Here is a 20,647-nt window from a genome sequence, read left to right as displayed (position 1 = left end):
TCTGTCTTTAAAAGAGCAATATCATATTCTGCTTGGGAAAGAAAAATAAGAAAACAAACTTCAAGGATTTTAGAGTCCCCATTTATGAAAACATTTAATTCTTAGCTTTATGGTAGACCCTCATTGACTAGAATACTTACTTTAATTGAATGAATATCTGACTTATTTAGCCTTAGAAGTTAACCAAAATAAGATTTTGGTATTTTGAAAACAACCAAACAAACAAGGGAAAATTCTTTGCATAAAACACAGTAATATTTGTGTAAGACACAAATACAAACAAGAGGACCTTCTTTCTAAAAATGTAGTCTATTAAATCTAATTGAATCTGCCTAATGATTGAAACACATTAAGACTATTAAAGATCTTTATTCCTGTAGCTAGGAGAAAAAATTGGAGACCAAATGTGTTAATACCAGGATGTGCTCTGAAAGTTGTTTTCTAAAACACATCCCTGATTAAAAGTTCCCATTTTTGTTTTATTTTGAGGGTTGCTGTTTTTTACCCCCATTTACCTCTTTCCAATGAAAGTGAAATAATGGAGACCATTCCATCAAATTCATTTGTGAGTTTTGTCATAAACGTTGTATTTTGCTGTAGACATGTTATGGATATAACCTGTATTTCCTAGTTTGGTAGGAGGAAGGGGACAGTAAATTCCCATCTAGAGCTGTTCTGGTGGAATTTCAGCACCCCCTAATTTCCTACCATAAATGTTCTTGGAGTCCCTAGAGGGATTTGCTCTCTTGGCATCTATTGCTTCCAGCCTGGGCCACTGTGGCAATACTGCCCATTACTGCCCACACCAAAAGTGGTAGATGGGCTTAATTGTTGCTCTTGCCCAACAAAGAGCCTGAAGTTGTTTATAAACCTTTCAACATTAGCAGAGGCTGCTGTTGAAATGGGAGGCCGTGTGCTGACGGCCATGGTGAGGGTGCCCCCGGGGTAGCCCCTCCACCTGACTCTCTCCAGGCACCATCTGTGGAGATCTTAGAGAAGTCATCCTTCCATTGCTGTCTCACATATTCGACCTGTTGGTTGACATCTAAACGACTAATACACAGTCACCACTTCTTCCCTTGTGTACCAATTGCCTTTGAAGTGAATTTGAACAACTCTACTCCCTTTTCCTTTAGGATGAATTCTTCATCAGGGGTTTTCTTTCCTTTAAAAAAAAAAATAACCTTAGAAGACCATCCCTGCTGGATCTCTAAAGATGCACAAATCGTAGGGTGAACGTGGCTAGATTTAAACTAGGACTCCTGCTGCATTAACCCATGCACACTTTTTAATACACACAGCTATTCAGATAGTTATAAAATGCACATTTTAATTTATGGCTATTAATGGAATATATATTTACTTAACTACAGTTAAGGAAATGACTGGATTCACAGATAGAATATTTATCAGGCATCTCTTATCTGTGCCCTTTGCTAGGCAGTAGGAGTAAATCAAGGCACAAGGTTGGACAAATAGCCTTCAAGTAGCATCTTTTTTTTTTTTTTTTTTTTGGTGAGGAAGATTGGTGCTGAGCTAACATCTGTTGCCAACCTTCCTCTTTTTGCTGAAGGAAGATTGCCACCAACATCTGTGTCAATCTTTCTTCCTCTATTTTGTATGTGGGACACTGCCACAGCATGGCTTGATGAGCAGTGTGTAGGTCCGCACCTAGGGTCCGAACCCTTGAACTCTGGGCTGCTGAAGCAGGGCGTGTGAACTCAATCACTAAGCCACTGGGCCAGCCCCAGCATACACATTTTTGCTGTTAGTTTGGACTATTCATAAAACACTCATGAAAACTTGCTGCAGCTTCTAATTATCCAGACATTCTTTCTTATATCAAAAGTCTATTATAACCTACATACTTGGAACAAAGTAGGTTCCCAGCATGAGTGTTAAATAAATAAATGAGCCAGATTGTTGAAACAGATTGTTATGGGAGAAATGTCCAATTTGACATGTTATCCTTTTCTTTGTTAACTTGAGTTTTCTCCTATATTTCTCTTGCTTCTGTTTTTCACGCTTTCAGCTCAGGTCATTCAACCTCACATGATTCTCTTCCCCAGGCAGGAAACACACTAACTCTTTTTCATGCCCTTCCATCTCTATCCAGTCCAACGACCTCAGGATGGTCTTTGACTCCTTAAATCAGCTGAGCCTATCCATAAGTTTTCTTTAGGATGGCCACAAAAGTAAAACCTTATGTTTCCCTTACTACTCCATTGAACTAGGCTTTCAGTAAACATTGCCATTTATGGTAAATGGAAAAAAAATCAAGTTTGTTTTTACTTACCTGCTTAAAATTATCCTTACCTACTTAAAAATCATCTTTGCCTGCAAAAGGACTCTATTTAATTCCCGATATACAGTATTTCAACTGCATCTTAATCTGTGATATAAGGGACATATTTTTTCTAAGGAAAGTGCATTTTGAGTTTCAGATAACTTTCAGACTCTAGGTTATTTAATGTCCCTAACTGATCTAATACAAATGCACCTTTAGAATATTTTACTCAGACTAAAAGTAATACAATAAAGTCAGCTACCAATTTTCTTAATGAAATAGTTTCTCTATTTTTCAAAGTTGCAAGTTATTTAAAATAACTACTATATTCCAGTAGAAATGGAAACAAAGAGAATGTGTATATGATTTTGTTGTTTAAAGGAGGAGTATTGTCACTGGATATCAAATATGGATATATTATTGTATGAAATATAATTGCTAATCAAAATAAAATTGTTTAAGATATGATTTCAAAATCACGGAGAAATATTTCAAAATGTGTAAAAATCTAAATTCATGACATAGCAACTCAGTGAAGCATGAGCTTAAATGGAGAAATCCAGGGAATGAAGATAAAACATAAAAACTTTACAATATATTGATGTTTGTACAAAATTATTTAATATTTATTAAATCTAAAAACAAGTCAATTTGGAAGAATATTTCTTTGCTAACATTGTATATATATATAAAAAAAGACTCTTTGGCTTATAATTTCATCCTTTTTGTCTTAAATATTCTAGAACCGACCTGAATATTATGATAAACTTTTGTTTAAACAGCATCACACAGAGTTAACATGAAACAACAATTCTACTTTATATCCCTTAGCCATAGGCACATTAAGAATCAACAGATATTCGTAAAGATCAAGATCAGTGAAACAATAGTTGAATAACAAGATAATCTTGAGTAAAGTTGAATGCAGCCAGAGTTCAACCTTCTTCCTTGCTTATCTAGATCACATTTGATGTCATCTGGATTAAACAGGATATTTCTTCCACAAGTGTAGACTGCCGACATATACCCATACCTCAATACACCACATCAGAGTTGTGGCTAATCCCTACCATGATAGAAGGATATCAGTGTGGTTAGGACACAGGCACTTGAACTATTCTGAAGCTATCTGTAAAGAACTACTTTGAATTCGTACCTAGTTTCTTGAGTTTCTGCCTACAAACTAATGTGTTATAAAGAGAGGAAAAGTTGCCCTACCAAACTTTAATATGAAAGCACATTTAAGTGACATTATCTTTCCACCAGTATTAATATGGGGAGAAAAAGTAAGAAAGTACATCACTTGAAATGATTACGTCCATGAAGTTTGGGTGGGTCTATTTAAAACTTAAAATCTTAGTAAACTACTTGAAGTATTATGTGCTTGCTCAGTCTTAATCCTCAGGAGTTTCCCAGCCACAGAAACTTTGGAAAATTACTACGTACAGATTCTGACATATAGATATTTCTGGATGAAAGAAATTGAAGGCCAATAATCAAAGAAAAAAGGCAGAGGGAAATTAATCTGCTGTGTGCATCTTTGTTATCCATCACAGGTGGATGAAAGAAAGCATCCTGCACCTCCCAATTCCATTAGGGAAGGACGGACTCAGGAACTATTTAAAAGCTATTTATGTTTCCAAAAATGATGGAAGTTGCTGTACAAAAAGGCAAAAGGCTTTTGCTTGTAATTAAACAAGATTAAAATTCTAGTCTCTATGTAATTTCAGCTTTAGAGTTACATTGCTCTGAATTTCAGGACTTTCCATTTCAGAGCTGCCTAATGACACTTAGCCCATCAGCCCCTTAGCTCTGAAAGATGCTCCATCGAACGCTAAGAAAGAGTGGGTAACAGTAACGTCAATCTGGTTTGGTTAACTGTGGGTTCTGCCTTTGGTAAGCAGGTGAAGGACTATGGTCCAGTTACAGAGGTGAATTTTTCTAAGAGCAAAATGACAAATCTCTTTCACTCACTGGATCCCAATTCTAATGCTTTTTAATAATCTGATAGTAATCTATGAAGATCACACAATTTCCAGATGACTCTAAAAATTAACCCACTAACAATTAGAAAAATTTTTCTTATTGCAACTGAATTCCTTACCTAAGGAAATACACATCCCAAAAGTTATTAATTCAATTTTCTTGTACATATACTTGGCTACCTTTCCTAAGAAGAATGACTGTTCCCTCTCAGTTTTATTTTTATGCTATTACTTTATTAGGAGTGTGCAAAATGTCCAGTCTATCACACTTAGCTTTCAGAAACAACAAAATCCATGTTGTGGCACTTGGGAATATCCTGTTATAGTAGGAGTTTCAAAACCTACCTTTATGAATGATGTGAAACTATTATATTCTGGATTTGTGTTTATAAAATGCTATTGCTGTACAGTTACTGGTATATTTCTGCAATTTGTAAAGAGAGAGTAAAAGACAGCGACAACTACTTTCAAAGAAGGTTCCTCAAGCATAGTGGAGTAGACGCCAGCAAGGTATGGTGTGGTATAGTATTAAAAACACAGGCTTTTGTGTTCAAACCCCAGTTCTACCAGTTCAGAACTGTGTAACTCTTGGAAAGTCATGTAACTTCTCCAAGGATTAGTTTTCTCATTTGCAAGATGGAGGGACTTACTTCACAGGGTTATTGTGAGTATTTAGAGACAATGTATTTAACATTGAGCTCCAGCCCCTGCCTAGCTTCCTAACCTAATGAACTCCTTTCTCTAGCACAGAAGCAGGTTACAACTCACTTATGGTGCCCTTCCCTTTCTTTCATTGTTACAGGTCAACTGGAAGGAGATCATAATGCCTGCCTAGCAATTAAAAGTGGCCTGCTGGGTTACATTCAGAAATTAATCTCGATTTAATTCCCTAATCTCACTTACTATGATGATTTTAAGCCCTGTGTGTCCTTGTTGTCTGGTGGAATTCAATTAAACCTTTCTCAGTTGATTGCTGTTGAGTCAGGAAAAATGAATGTTCTCTTATTTAATTCTTAACAGTTTGAACGAGGCAGGTACTGAACACACCTGGGAGGTAATGTGATGTGACAGAATATGACAGACACTTTAGTACCATTAATTATTAGTCATGTGACTTGGGGCATTACCTCTCTAGTCTCAATTATCACCTCAATCATCATCGATAAATAATGAGGACAATGGTACCCACAAAACATCACTGGGGGGGCTTTAGGTTCTAGCTCGAGACCTGGTCTATAGTAAGTGCTCAATAAATGTGTGTTTTTCTTTTCCCTACTGTCGTGTTTTCTCCTGTCATGTTTCTTATCATGGTTTTTAAATACTATGGAAAATTATTTTAATAACAGACATTTTAATGCCATCAGTTTAATTATTTAATGGCATAAATATTAATATTTGACGAATCTTGAACTTTTAAAACATACTGCCCCCTATAGCAATTTGGAAACTGTTCAATAATATATTTAAAGTGTTGTAGAAACACTTCACATTTCTCAAATGATGCATTGTTTCTTGAAGTCTGTTCTTTGTGGATGAAGCAAAGCCAACTTAAAGTCTCTGTAAGGGATATGGAGCTTTAATTTCATTACTTTAAGAAAGGCAAGGGTATCTTATGATCTGAATACCATCATCAAATTAAGATATAGAAAGATTGTTTTTTTTTGAGGAAGATTAGCTCTGAGCTAACTACTGCCAGTCCTCCTCTTTTTTGCTGAGGAAGCCTGGCCCTGAGCTAACATCCGTGCCCATCTTCCTCTACTTTATAAGTGGGACGCCTACCACAGCATGGTGTGCCAAGTGGTGCCATGTCCGCACCCGGGATCCAAACAGGCAAACCCTGGGACGCCGAGAAGCAGAACGTGTGAACTTAACCACTGCGCCACCTGGTCGGTCCCTAGAAAGATTTTAAAACTTTCAACCAGGCCCCACGGTCGTGGAAGGACTAGGCCAAGTATGACTTCTCATTTTCATCATGGTACCGTTATGCAAACACCACGCAGTCACACTGTATTTGGCACAATGTAAAAAAGAGCACAGACTTTTGCAAGCAAAACACCTAAGTATTGCCATCCTAATTGAAGATAAAAACTGATGCAGAAGTTTACACTTCTGAAACCTTTTTTATATTAGAAAAAGTAGAGAAAGAATTCAGGTTTTCCAAATTCCTGCTGGCTTGCAATAAATTTGAAGGAAGAAATGGTGATAAAAGTTCAGCAGCTGACGGGGGAATGGAGTCCAGGCTCCCTTGGTCCAGAGAGGAAAGAGGCACATCTTGGATGGTTTGCAAAGGGTTAGGAAAATAAATTCCTATGCTGTACTTGTACTACATGTGGCTGATACTTCGCAAACACCTGAGACAAAGCAGAAAATGTGCCGAGCTATAGTTTAAATGGTATGGTGGCTGCCAAAACAGCTGTATATGCCCCACAAGAAAATTAATAACACACAAGTTACCCAGTAGAATTTAAAGGTAATCAAAAATCAAAAAGGCTTTGTTCTATTTTCTCATAATTTGAAGCTCTGAAAACCCCAGAAAGACATATTATAAAGGGTCATTGAGAGTATTATGATGTTTTTTAAAAGGAAAGACTTTGAAATGAATGGTTAAAATTCATACACGATCTCTCCACTGAAATTTATACTTAAGATTTAAGAAGATCTTCAGTCTGAAGAAAACAATTTAATTACTTTTTTTTTTTACCACTACCATTTAATAATCATGTGTTTATAGAGACATCCCATCTATGGTGTAATTAAGCACAACTAACTTTATCACACAGAACAATAACTTTACTGTACATTATACATTGTTAAACATACACGTTATACCCCAAATTCTGCCCCTATCGAAATCTATTGGCATGTTACAAAAACTGTCCCCAATGTCCTTTGACAATATTTATAGCCACATTCATTTTATATTTTAATATGTATTTGCAATTACAGTATTTCATTTATTCTTGTGTATGAAGTTTCCAAACTTCTGCATAAATCCTCGAAACTTGTTTTCATTTGGTTGGTATGAGTGATAAACGCCAGTGTTGTAATTAAGTATTGGGCTGGACCTGCCATAACTATTACCTATAGCTGTGGATTTTATTTCTGGGCGGTGTATACCGGCGTTGGGCATGTTGCTTGTTGGCTGAATAGAGCTTTCAATCTTACAGAATGGCTCAAAACGACTATAAACGCGCCGGTCCATTGAATGAGTTCTTAGAAGCTCGTTGGGCTTTAGCCTTGGAGAAGCAGCTGGTTTTCTCTCAGGAGCAACAACTGCATTCATCTCCTTCGAATCGCGGTACTGGATCTGTTCGGTGTTAAATCTTGGGGCAGAGGCATCGCCCGCCCTTTCCAAGAACTTGCGCTCAGCTGGACCTGGAGAAGGTATGATTTTGTTACTTTCATTAGATGGGGAGTTTATGCCCTGAGATGAGCTAACTGTTACATCTTCCTTACTCTTGTGGATGCTGCCTGGAGAGTTCGATGAGGAAGAACGCTTTCTTCTAGGAGATGACTCAAGTTTGGATTCTGATTTTTTTGGTTTTTGATTCTCTTCAGCCTCAGAAACTAAGGTGTCAGAACTGCTACACATTCTGTAAAAGGCAGGCGCTTTATTTTTGGATAGATTTTCTTTCTTCTCTGGGGTAAGGCTAAGTAATGACCTTAACTTCTGAGAGCCCTTTTTCAAAAAACTTGGGGAGCCCTTAACTTCCTTCTTTGAAGTGAGTTCCTTGTTAGCTTCCTCCTTATTCACATCATGCAAAGCAGCAATGGAAATGGACTTGGAAGCAGTTCCGCTCGCAGGGTCTCTCTTGATAACCTCCCTCTCCTCTTCCGTGCCACGGGTCACACTGTGCATGCTTCTACAACTTTTCAGCAAATCCTCTTTGGGCTTTTCGGGTTGTCTCACTCGATTCCTGGTAAGTGTACTGTATACATACTGCTTACTATTTCCATGATCTAAATTGGCTTTTGAGTGGTCAAAGAATGGGAAACTTCGCCTTTTAAGCAGATTCTCATTTTGTTGATTCTTGAGATTTTCGGTCTGCTTATTTACACACAAGGTCGTATATAAATAGTTGTTTGACTCCATATGGCCATTTGCAGTTTGGTTTAGGACTGGTGAGTGGTCTTCAGGAAGCTGCAAGGTGTGCATTTTTGGTGCCTCTGAGGGCGAGGGGGCCTTGGGGATTGATTCCGGCAAGGGTTTGTCTGTCAAATGCTGTACACTTGCAGGGGTGTCTGGGACCTCTTTAGGTGTGTCACTTCCCTGAGAACCAATGATAGTTGAATTTGAGGAGCCAGTTGTACAACTGTTAACTTCCTGCTGCTCAGGTAACGTGGGTTTAAACACAAAAGAGGAACGAAGCCGAGAGTGAGTATAAAGGGCATTGGCTTTCAAATTCTCGGAACCATCGTAGCCCTCAAACCGGTCACCTAGAGTTGATCCATTTGACTCAGGTGCAGCTTCTGAATGATCATTTAAGTAAGATTCAATTCTCCAGTTACGCAGGAATGACTTGGTGGTGTGTTCAAGGGTTGGCATTCGTTGTTGCAAAAAGCGGACATGATTATCTGTCCCGCTAAAAGACCTCCGCACATTTGAATTCCTTTCTGCAAGATTTGTTGTTTTCCTCTGGGCAAGCCGGTCAGCAAAGCTCTGGGCAGGTGGGTTATGGTGGCTTGCATAGCCCCCGCGGGATGAGGACGTCACGCTGAGACTATCTGAAGGCCTTTTCCAGCTACTGGGAGGGTGAATGTTTCGATTCAGAGCCCTGTTAAGCAGCAGGTAGGGTGCCGTTTCCGGCTGTTCCCCAGCATAACTATGCCGCTTCCAATTTTCATTCATCTGACTGGGTTGATACTGACGGATGGTATTGGGGCCGTTAAAGTTTGGAAGAAAATGAGGTTTGTACACATGATTTCTTATGTTATATTTGTCATGTTCATTTCGGGTATATATCCCTCTGTTTTTGAAGTAACTAGAATCTAGTTTATGGATTTTGTCTTGTCTACCGAAAAGGTTTCTTTGGCTGGAAACGGAGGCTAATGAAGAAACCGAACGCTGGTAAGTGCCATTCTCCCAGAGTGCTTTGCCATGCTTCACCCTTGCCGATTCTTCCTGAGCGAATGAACTGGGGACACAGGATCTGGCATAGAGAGTTCTAAATTCTTCATCAAAGGACTCCACAAGTTGTCCTGTGATTATCTGAACCATGCTGAGGTGAGCTTTTTCAAATGACCACATGTAGCTAAAAAAAAAAAAAAAAAATCAAAATTGGAAAATTTTAATTTTGCTAGTAAAAGGTTAATGACAATATATAGCTTTACTAAGAAAAATGTCATTTAGTGTCCACAAAACAGTATTTTGTGTGTTTCCCTTGGCTACCATAATTTAGAACATCTTCAATGATTAAATGCTTGCATACATATGTCTCCCCACTCCCATATTCCTATTTTAAATAACAAAGCAACTCAGGTCTTGGCTTTGAATCCACCCAAAATTTCTTAGACTACTTTCCAGAAGTCCAAAGAAAAGCCTGCTGTGCATTTTGCATCTCTGCCTACAAGACTTTATGGAATAAAAAATGATATTATATTTCATATATAACATCCTAGCAGGGTGCAGGCAGCCAGTATTGGACGAAAAGTTGAGAGACCTGGCTTCCGCTGAGCTATCTATCCATATGAGCTTGGGCCTCAGTTTCCTCATGTCTAAAACGAGGACATGGACAGCATAATCTCTACAATTTCTTAGAGTTCTAACATGTTATAAGGCAAGATAGGTCTGTGCTAATTCATGTATTTTATCTCTGTGGCTTAGTCAGTGCAACTTAGGACACCAGCAGTTATAAACAGAGACAGGATTTGTAGGCACAGCCTCAGTCACTAAAGGGCACACTTCACTACACTCAGTGTACACAGGAGCAGTAAACTTAGTCCTCACAAATCATGCCGGTCAGAATGCCAATTAAGATCTTTAAATATAGAACACAATTTCTAGGAAATTAAAGTTTTTAACTATTTTATTGTATTTGTGGAACTTCTAATATCTTTCCTCGAGTTTCCAGGTGGCAGTTATCTTGAAATTTCGCATAAAATTTAAATCTGATTTTTAAAAATTTAGATAATGTAACATAAAGAATCACTGGGCTGAAAAAGGAATTGCTACTATGCTATGTTTCAAATAATGTAGATGATATAATGGAGGTCAACACACAAAAAAAGGAGACAGAGATTCTCCACAATGAAGGAGCTTACTGTTTATACAGGGAAGGCAATAACAAAGGCAAATGAAAATATTAAAAGAATATTCAGAGTAATAATTTAAAATACATGAACTATCATAAACGGCAGTGTACAACTTAGGAATCTTGCTGTCGTGAAATGGTTAATTTTATTTACTATGCTTACTGAATGTTTGGCATGAGAAGAATATTTACTAGGTGCACTTTACATACAAATGTGTGCGCCACCAGCTGAGTTAAAAGAAATAGTACAAAAGTGAATCATTAAAGGAATTTTCAATCCAACTGAAGATATGAATACAAAATTTGCTAGATACAGCGAGTAAAGGAAATGGTTAGTCAGCTATCAAATATGAGAAAATCCTTGGAGACAGAGAAAGTTTAGCAGCATTTTGACAGAGAATAGATACCCAGAAGTCCAGACACGAAAGGTGTGGGAGGACAATTTGTGTGGAAGCAGAAACATGTGGGAAAAGGAAGGAAGCAATAATGGCCATGTTTTGGTTGAACACAGAAAACAAATTATATTTAGCTGAAATAAAGAAGCTATATGAGAGACTGATGAACTAGTGGGGAAAATCTTGAAAGCAAAGCAGAGAGTTTGATTGTGTCAGATTTGTTTCCAAATTTGTGTAAATTATAATAAAAAGAGATGTTCGAGGAATTTTTTTCTAGTAGCTATTTGTAGTATAGACTTGAAAGATGAGGGATTGAATTTACTCTGATGAGTCAAGTAGTTGGAATAAGGTGATAAGAGCCTAAACAAGAGTAGAAATTGGAATAATGAGTAAAAATGTCGAGCCAGTAACAAGAAGAAAGAATCAGAATATCTTCACGTCATCAAGGATGTGCACAGAATATTAAATAAAAATCACCTCCAACTATTGAGCTTAGAAGACTGAGAAGATAATGGTATTGGTGAATACATTGCAATTGGAAAGGGTTCCTTGCCTCAGTAAATCATAAAATAATATTGTAATATAATTTTAGGTAATAGGAAGACATTCAATTGGATTTATTCAATTTAGAGATGATTCTTCGGAAATACTGAACAGCCCGGATGGAAGAGCTATTTATACTGACATTTAGGGATCTTCCTGTAAAACTGCCAGGACCCCAGCCAACCACTCTGCTGTAAACCCAACTGTTGATACGCATTCCCCACACAACTTCCAATAAGCTTTAGAGTCCCTCATTCTTAAATATTAACACACAGTAAAAGACTGGCAGACGTTTGGAGAAAGTTTAGAAGACAGCTTATAAAGCTTAAAAGCTTAGAAGTAAAACAGAGACCACAACAAACAGGGAAAGGGCACGTGGAGGAAACAGAGAAAATGCACAAATAAGAATACGTATTAAACACACACACACACACAAACTGTAGTTAATATTGTCAAAGAAATAAAGAAAGAAAATAATGCACTTATAAAACATGAACAGGATGCTATAAAAATGGCGCAAGTAGCAGATGCTCAAAATACTTGATAGAAAAATTTAAAAAGAAAGTTATAATAGAAAGTTTGGAAGATATAATTGAGAAAATACCCCAGGCAGCATAATGCCCCCTACACCTGGATGGAATGGGAGAAAAAAATCCAATGGGAGCAGAAATCTAGTTAATAATTACAGAGAGAGAGACAATAGAGAAAGTTGAACAGGAGAAGAAAATATCACAGAATAAATAAGAAATCTTCCCAGAATTGAAAGATATGAATATTTGGATTGCCCAGACCAACAAATGAAAAAAGGCCTAGATCTAGAAACATTTAATAAATTCGAGCATAGCAGGGAATAAAAGAGAAACCCTAGAAGCTTCCAGAAAGAAAAAAAAGTTACATGAAAAGAATAGGCATAACAATTGTTTGAGACTTCTCCACAGCAATTTTGATTGTAGGCAATGCCTTCCAAATTTACAGGAAAAATGATTCAGCTTAGAATTCTATCCTCAGTTAAACCATAAATCATCTAAAATTATGGATTTTTGGACTCAAAAAAATCCCATGCTGGTGGAAAGTGTTCTTGAGCAAACTTGGGAGAAAATCATGACTTGAAACAAAAAATGAGAAAAAATATAGGATTAAAAGTGGTAAATTGTGGCTCAAAATACTCAGTACTATGGGAAATACCAGGACCCCAGCTGTGCTCCACATTAGAGACCTGCTAGTCCAGATTGGACATCACAGATCGTTGGTAGTAACAGAGCCTTTGGAAAAGTTACTCATGTGCTAAGAAAGCTGCAGAGTCAACAGGAAAAAAATTAGCAATAAATAAATAGAAAACAAAGACAATGAATAAAAACAAAACGAAATGGTAATTAACTTTGTACGAAAAAGGAAACATGTCATAACCCACTTCATGGCTCAAGAAAGATCCATTCTGACACAATTTCAGTAATGTAAACCCACACTTCTCATTTAACCAAAAAGTTGTGGTAACACTGTATTTGGTGAATGGGGACCAGGAGGGAAAGTGGATTTGGGTGGGTAGGAATTCTAACTCCTCTATTATCATAATATAAAGTCAAGAGAGCACACCTAAAAGTGATAAATTGAGAAATAGCAGTATAAACACCTCATTTAAGAGAATGGAATAAGTATTAAAAAAACCAGCTAAAGGAATTAAATAATTGCATCTGAAGGTCAGGAACCAAGAGTAGATAGAGATGGAGAAGAAAAGTTATTGTTTTGCATTGCATCTCTCAATAATATTTGATTTTTAAGAATATGTGCATATATTTACTGGGATAAAAAATAAAATTAACTTACTACTCCCACACCCTCCAAACACACTGTCACACATTAGTCATGAAGTTGGCAATGTGGTTATAAATTCACATATTAAAAAGTGACTCAACAACTGTGAGCTCCTGGCTGGGGGTTAGAAAGTGAAGCTTATGCAGTGAAGGGTAGCAACAATACACTGGTTGTAACATGGATCTCTCTCTAAATGTGATGATCTTCAGTTCTGATCAAAGATGGTACCTTGGAGCCAACAACTTCAGTGAAACTTGGCTTTTGAAAGTAACCTTTATAGAGATGATAAGATTTCAAAAAATAAAAGCTTACAGAATCCTCTGTCAGTCAATTTGTGGACAATAGTAAATACCTTCCAGATTTCCATATGACAATTTCAAATGAGGGTATCCAATTCAAAATTGGATTTGTACACTCTGATATAAAGTATATAAGTGTTTTATTTCATCAATGTTAGTATCATGATATGGCAAAACACGTGTTGTGTTTTCCTGATACAACGGTCATCATGATGAATGATCTGTCACACAATATGTGACTATGTTGGCTACAGACACCAGGCCTCTTTAGAAATGCTGGGAATTTAGAATATGAAGACATTTTATGGCAAAGAATTTTGGATTAAAGAAAAAGGCATTTTCAATTTGCCTATGAGGAAAACAACGCAAAACTAGAATATGAGAGGCGAAGGTTGTTTTTAACCGAAAGAAGTAAATTTTTTCAGCCAGGTTCTACGAAGACTAGTTCATAACTTTTCCATCAGATCCTGTCAGAATATTAACAATAGGAGAGGTCCATGATAATTAGTCAGAAAAAATAAAAGTGACAAGAGCTGACACCCATTAATTTTTTAAAGTAGTATACTTAGAATTAACATGAAATAAAAGACAATGGAGTTGTTAGATAAGAGTTTTGATGAATTTTTATAATGTGTGGTCCTAGGCATTCCATATTCACTTCCACAAATAGTAACTTAAATTCTGCCTCTGGCTTACGATATAGACAGAAAGGGAAAAAGTTTGTGTTGCTGTTGTGTGTTTTTCCCAGCATCAGTTCTAAAGTAACTCAGCTACAGTCATCTCAACTCATAGCATCTATTAATACTTAGTGGTAGCAAAACAAAATTGAGGTGAATTTGTTGTTGAAGATAATCTTAAAAGTCAAGTTAACCAATAAAAATAGAAAGCATTCATTATGATGAGACTAACTAATAAACACAATTTATAAGCCAAGTGAACGCCCAATTTTAATTAAAATTGCAATTAAAAACCCTCTAAAACCAAGTGGGTCTGAACAAACACATACACATATAATGAGTCTTTAAAAGGACTCATCAATTTCAAGCACTGGTTGTAATTTCTGCTCTTAACAAGTTTCCCTTTAGAACTCCAAACAGCATTTCAAAAAAGGGTTACTGAGCTTAAAGAGAAAGTTAGCAAATAATAACAGCTAAAACAGGCTGAAAATAATAGATACCATTAGGAGCCTTGGACGCATTATCTCATTTAATTCTTACAACAACCCTATGAGGGAGGTTCTACTATTATCCTCATTTTACAGAGGAGCAAACTGAAGTACCACCAAGCTAAGCAACCTGCCCCCATGCTGCCTCCTTCCTGTGGACTTTACATTCTTAAGAGAAGAGGGCAAGGTTTCCCCTCACACTGTCCTGCTTACATCCACAGCTCTCCTGGCTTCTTGCCTTCGTCTTTAGTAACGAGTCTACTCTGGCCTGGTGACCCAGCAGTTCACATGCATTTGTTGCTGTTTTTATCTACCTGTTGATACCACCTCACTGTGTATCCCATTCAGGACCGGTGCTGGGATTTATAAGGGGGTTATAAGGGCAGCATCTGTACACTGGAGCCAGCCCTGGACGGCATCTGGCCCTTAGCTAGGGTTTTAGACAGGTCATTTAACCTTCTGGAACTTCAGTTTTATCACTTATAAAATGTAGATGAAAACAACTGCCTTGCAGATAAGCTGAAAGACTGGGGATGAAATATCTAAGAGCCAAGCTAGAACAGAGGAGATAATTCCACCAGCGGCAGCCTCAAAAGACGCCAGAGAGGAGAACCTTGTCTAGTGTTTACCATGGCCTTTTTTTTTTTTTTTGGTGAGGAAGATGAACATTTGTTGCCAATCTTCCCCTTTTTGCTTGATGAAGGTTGTCTCTGAGCCAACATCTGTGTGCCTATCTCCTTCTATTTTGTATGTGGTACACTGTCACAGCATGGCTTGACAAGCAGTGTGTAGATCCACACCCAGGATCCGAATCTGTGAACCCTGGGCCACCAGGCCACCAAAGCGAAGCATGTGAAATTAACCACTAAGCCACCAGGCCAGCCCTTACCATGGCATTTTTAATAGCCAGATTCTTAAAAGCTTTTTGTTAGTACTATAGTGACCATGAAATAATTATCAGATTCTTAGTAACACTAAAATAAGAACAATCCATTTGACAGGTTCTTCAAGGTGATAAACGGTTTCTATTTTTATGAACAATTGTTATTAAGTCCATACTACTTAGTGTTTTCATAAGGAGCAAAAATACTTTTAGTATAATGGAGCTGCAGGGAACCTGAAATAGTCAACCCCCCAATTTTGGGGATGAAGAACTTGAAGCCCATGGAAATTATGTGACTTGACTTGTGTCTTAATGTTCTTCAGAGACACAGCCTCTAAACAGATCACACTGAAATTTGAAACTAATAAATTCTATAAATGATTGATAACACTGGAGGTAAACACAATCATCTTACCTGTAAGAACCGTACATAACTTTCTGACAGTCAATTAACAAAAACTTCTGCTCCAATTTTCCATGAAATTTTGCTCCTGTTTTTGAAAGATAGTCTTGGCCTTTTACTGTCCGTACTCGAATATTCTAGAATTTTAAATATAAATATAAAGTAAAAATTATGGCTAGAAAGGGGATATTTTGAAAAGTAAAATATATGACCATATAAAACCTTAATACCTAAAAAGCATACTTGAAATAATTTTTAAGAACACGTAACAAAAAAAATAGTGAAAAGCAAATTTTGAAACGTCACCCAAAAAAGAAATAAATACTCAAGGGAAATAGTCACTTAAAATGTATTTTAACATAAGTTAAACAGGAGATTCTACTTTTCATTTACACAGAATGGTTTCATAAATCACTTAGGGTCCTACTTCAAGAGATCCTCTTAGAGTATAGCGGCACGATGCCAAAATGACATACTTGGTCATCCACTCTCGTTTTAAAAAGTCAAATGTAACTGAAAACACTATGCCAAACGTTTGTGATAAGCAACATCTGCTGAACGAAAGACTCATTCAAGTCAGTAGTTTTAAGGTTGTGCTTGCCAAACTGAAACATTACCTATCATGGGCAGCAAAGTTAACTCAGAAACGTACGTGCCCACCATCAAGAAAAGCATGATAAAAACCATCATGAAGATGCGTGTTTTCAGTCACATTCTGGAAAGCACAAGGGGACCTTTCTGTGATCAGTCATCATGCCACCCTAAATATATATATTTTTCTGTTTTACCTTTGGAGTAATACAGCTTAACATGCCTTAAATTCAACTGAGATAAAAAAGGTACACGGAAACTAAAAATTAGGATACACAACCACACACCGAAGCTTTAAAAAAAAAATACACTAAATACTTAAAAAAAAACACATGGAAAAACCACATGGAATTCTTACCCTGAGACGTTGAACTTGACAGCCCTGTTTCTCAGTCATACTTAGGAAATGATTAAAGTTGAATTCATCGAGCAGGATGTATACAGATATCCCTCGAGTTGATGCCTCCACTATTTCTTTGAAAATGTCCACATCTGTAAATATATCCATCACTAAAGCAATAACCTGTGTAAGATAAGAATATAAAACAACTTTAGATCCCCAATAGGGAAAGATCTAGAAATTGCTTGCTTTCAGTAAAAACTGGATAAAATAGGGGGCTGGCCCCATGGCCGAGTGGTTAAGTTCGCGTGCTCTGCTGCAGGCGGCCCAGTGTTTCATTGGTTCGAATCCTGGGCGCGGACATGGCAGTGCTCATCAAACCACATGCCACAACTAGAAGGACCCACAACGAAGAATATACAACTATGTACCGGGGGGCTTTGAGGAGAAAAAGGCAAAAATAAAATCTTAAAAAAAAAAAAAAGAAATGGTATAAGAAGACTTGAAGACCAGAGAATTAAATACATGTGCCTAAAATTAGCTTAGCAGACAGAATAAGCAAAAGAACAAAAATGGACAAAAAAGGTGATATGATTAAGAAGGTACATGAAGAGAGAAAGAGCCTAAACAGGCCTCTAAAACCAAGAGAGTCCAAGTTAACCATTGGAAAGAGAACCATTATTGACTCTGAGAAGCAATGCAAGTGAGATAGTGCTGAACCAAGGGGCAAACCATTCAAATGACCACCTACCATGTGCCAGACGAGAGCAAAATCTCTGCCCTTTGTGAAATTTACATTCTAGTGTGGGAAGAAACTAAAAGCGATAAATATAAGAAATCGATAAATCATGTGATAACCTACAGGATGATAAGTTTACTGCATAAAAATAGGGCAGGGTAAGGGGGATCATGGGTCACTGGAAATTGAGGAGGAGGGGTTTAGGGTTTTCAGGGTAGGTCTCTTTGAGACAGTGTCCTTTGAACAAAGACATAAAAGGAATTCGGGAAGTCATCAACACAGACATCTTGAGGAATTGTGTCTCAGGAGGAAGGAACCAGCGGTGCACAGGCTCTATGTGAGAAGCATGCCTGGCACATTAAAGAAACAGCAAGGGGGTAGTAGAAATGAAATGAGAAAGGGAAAGGGTAATCGTAATGCCTTGAAGGCCTTATAAAGCCTTCAGCACTTTTTCCTGAATAAGATTGTAAGCTATTAGAGGCTTTTAAGTTGAGGTAAAAATATGATCTGATTTATGTTGAAAAAGTATCATTCTGGAGACTTTGTTAAGAATAGACTTTAAGAGTAGCAGCCAGGGTGGAAACAGGGGGGCCAGTGAGAATTATTGGAGCAATTCAAGTGGGAGGTGACAGTGGCTAGGACCAGATGGTCGTGGTCCTAGTCACCATCAGTGATGAAGAGAAATGGTCAGATACTGGATATTTTTGAGCCACAAGGATTTCTGGATGGATTGAATGTGAGATATAAGAGAAAAGGGGAAAAATAGGATGACAAATTTTTAGTCTCACCAAGCCGAAGGACCAAGTTGTCATCAACTGAGATAGGGAAGAATACAGCTACACTAAATTCTAGGTAGAAGATTAAAAAAGCAAGCTAAGTCTGAGGGGCCTAGATATCCAAGTGGAATGCTGAGTAGAGAAGTCTAGGCCAGAGATGTTGACCGACTGTCAGTGGTGTAAAGATGACAATTAAATCCAAGCCACCAAGGGAGACTGAATAAATAGAAAAGAAGACCAATGACTGAGCCCTCGGACAAAAGGAGGTGCCAGCAGAGGAGAGTGAGGAAACGAAGAGAAGGTGGCATACTGGAAGCCAAGTTAAGACAATGTATCAAGAAGGAGGGTGTGCTCAAGAGTGTCAAATCCTACTGCTAGACCAAGTAACATACGGATTAAGAATTCACTGAATTTAGTAACATACAGGTTAATGATGACTTCCACAAGTGTAGTTTCAGTGGAGTGTAAGAACAAGTGCCTTATTGGAAGGGGTTTAAGCGGAATGGGAGGACAGGAACTGGAAATAGCAAGTATATGCAACTCTTTGAGTAATTTGCCTACAATAAGAAGCAGAGAAATGGAGAGGTAGCTGTGGGTAAAGCTGGACCAAGAGAAGTTGTATTTTTTGCTTTGTTTTAAGGTAAAAGAAATAACAGCATGTCTATATGCTAATAAAATGAAAATTAATGATGCCAAGTGATGGTGGGAGGTGGGGTGGGGAAGGAGAGAATTTCTGAAGCAACGTCTTCCCGGTGGCAATAAGAGATAGGATCTAGTACAAAGGTAAATTAGAGCACAGAGAATAAAGACTATCTATAATAAAAGATTATCTATAATGTCAAGCCAGAAGGCCAAGGATAAGAGTTCAGATGCTGGTGGAAGTGTGGATGTGGCAGTGATGCTAGGCAAGTTCTCTTCGGAATGCTTCACTTTTATCAGTGAACTGGGAAGCAAGGTCTTCAACTGAGAAGACACTGGATTATGGAAGACATGTTGGAGGTATGAGGGAAGGGGTATTAAGCAGTCATCTAGGATGGCAGGAAAAGGAACAGGCTACAGAAATACGGTATGACTGTAGGGAGCATTAAGGACTCACCAGTCATAAAATTAAAATGAATCAATGTGGTTGTGAGTTATTCTCCAACTTTGTTCATCTGCAGGGGTGTAGGCACAGGGCAGGCAGAGTTTGATTTAACCACGGATGCAGTTCTGGCTGCGAGACTATAATAAAGTGAGAGAAGGAAGTAGAATTGAGGGTGCACGTAATTTGGAGTGGCTAAAATGACTGACCACAGGGTTGAAACTAGAGAAAGAGAAGGAGGATGTCATGAATGTGAGAGGCAGTGAACTGGGAGTGGGGCTATGAACTTGAGGTCTTTCTGGGGTCAATGGACAGTTAGATATTAAGGAACTGTTAATTTTTTATGTTGATAGTAATTATTATAAAAAGACATGTCTTATCTTCTAAATATACATATTAATAAAGCTACAGATGAAATGATATGTTGTCTTGGATTTACTTTAGAGATAAAACAAAATTGTCAATGAACTGATAATTGTTGAAGCTGGTTGATGGTACATGAGGGTTCTATATACTATTCTCCCTACTTTTGGAAACTTCCATAGCACAAAGTTGAAAAAAAAAAAACATGAAATAAAGGAATATTGGATATTAGCAGGTAGCAGAGGAAGTAAGCCAGAAATATGGGTAGAAGTGGTATTCAGGTGGGGATACATGTATTAGGGTAAACAGGATCTGCAGTTATAGGCTGTGATACTATCGAAGACATGACTGGAAGTCAATGGCTGAGGTATATGCGGACAAGATCATGGAAGGAGAGAAGGTCAAGCAACGGGTCTTTAGAAGGATCTCTTACATCTGTATTGAAACTACCAGGAACTGAGACAGGAGTAGTGTTGAAAAGAGTGATGGAGACCAAGGAACAAAAATTGTCACGAAATGAGAGGGAATGGAATGACCTGGGAATAGACACATGGCAACAACAGCCAGGAAAACGAATGGCTACACTGCAAATATGTGAGACGATGAAGAAAGGCATGGATTATATATAAATACATAAACTCATTTTTATTTACTCTTAATAAGACGTTAAAACAAAACACTAGACTATGTTGACATTATACAAGTTGATGACATTCTTTAAACTACCTGTGAAA

The 20,647-nt window shown here is 37.6% G+C and overlaps 1 protein-coding gene across 6 annotated transcripts in view; it reads right to left on the bottom strand.

Annotated features, from left to right (window-relative positions):
• Positions 1 to 2,885: 2,885 nt before the first annotated feature.
• The window catches only part of FAM83B (family with sequence similarity 83 member B), an 81,904-nt gene continuing 64,142 nt past the window's right edge, over positions 2,886 to 20,647 (bottom strand). For all 6 annotated transcript variants that reach the window (XM_070586296.1, XM_070586297.1, XM_070586300.1 and 3 more), the window contains 3 exons: positions 16,973 to 17,137; positions 16,036 to 16,160; positions 2,886 to 9,524 (listed from right to left, as the gene is read on the bottom strand). In XM_070586296.1, the coding sequence (XP_070442397.1) occupies positions 7,223 to 9,524; positions 16,036 to 16,160; positions 16,973 to 17,137 (2,592 nt within the window). In that variant the 3' untranslated portion in view covers positions 2,886 to 7,222. The remainder of the gene's footprint in view (positions 9,525 to 16,035; positions 16,161 to 16,972; positions 17,138 to 20,647) is intronic.

This window comes from Equus przewalskii, chromosome 19 (genome assembly GCF_037783145.1).
Source record: "Equus przewalskii isolate Varuska chromosome 19, EquPr2, whole genome shotgun sequence".
Taxonomy (NCBI): domain Eukaryota; kingdom Metazoa; phylum Chordata; class Mammalia; order Perissodactyla; family Equidae; genus Equus; species Equus przewalskii.
This window is presented reverse-complemented; position numbering and strand designations above follow the sequence as displayed.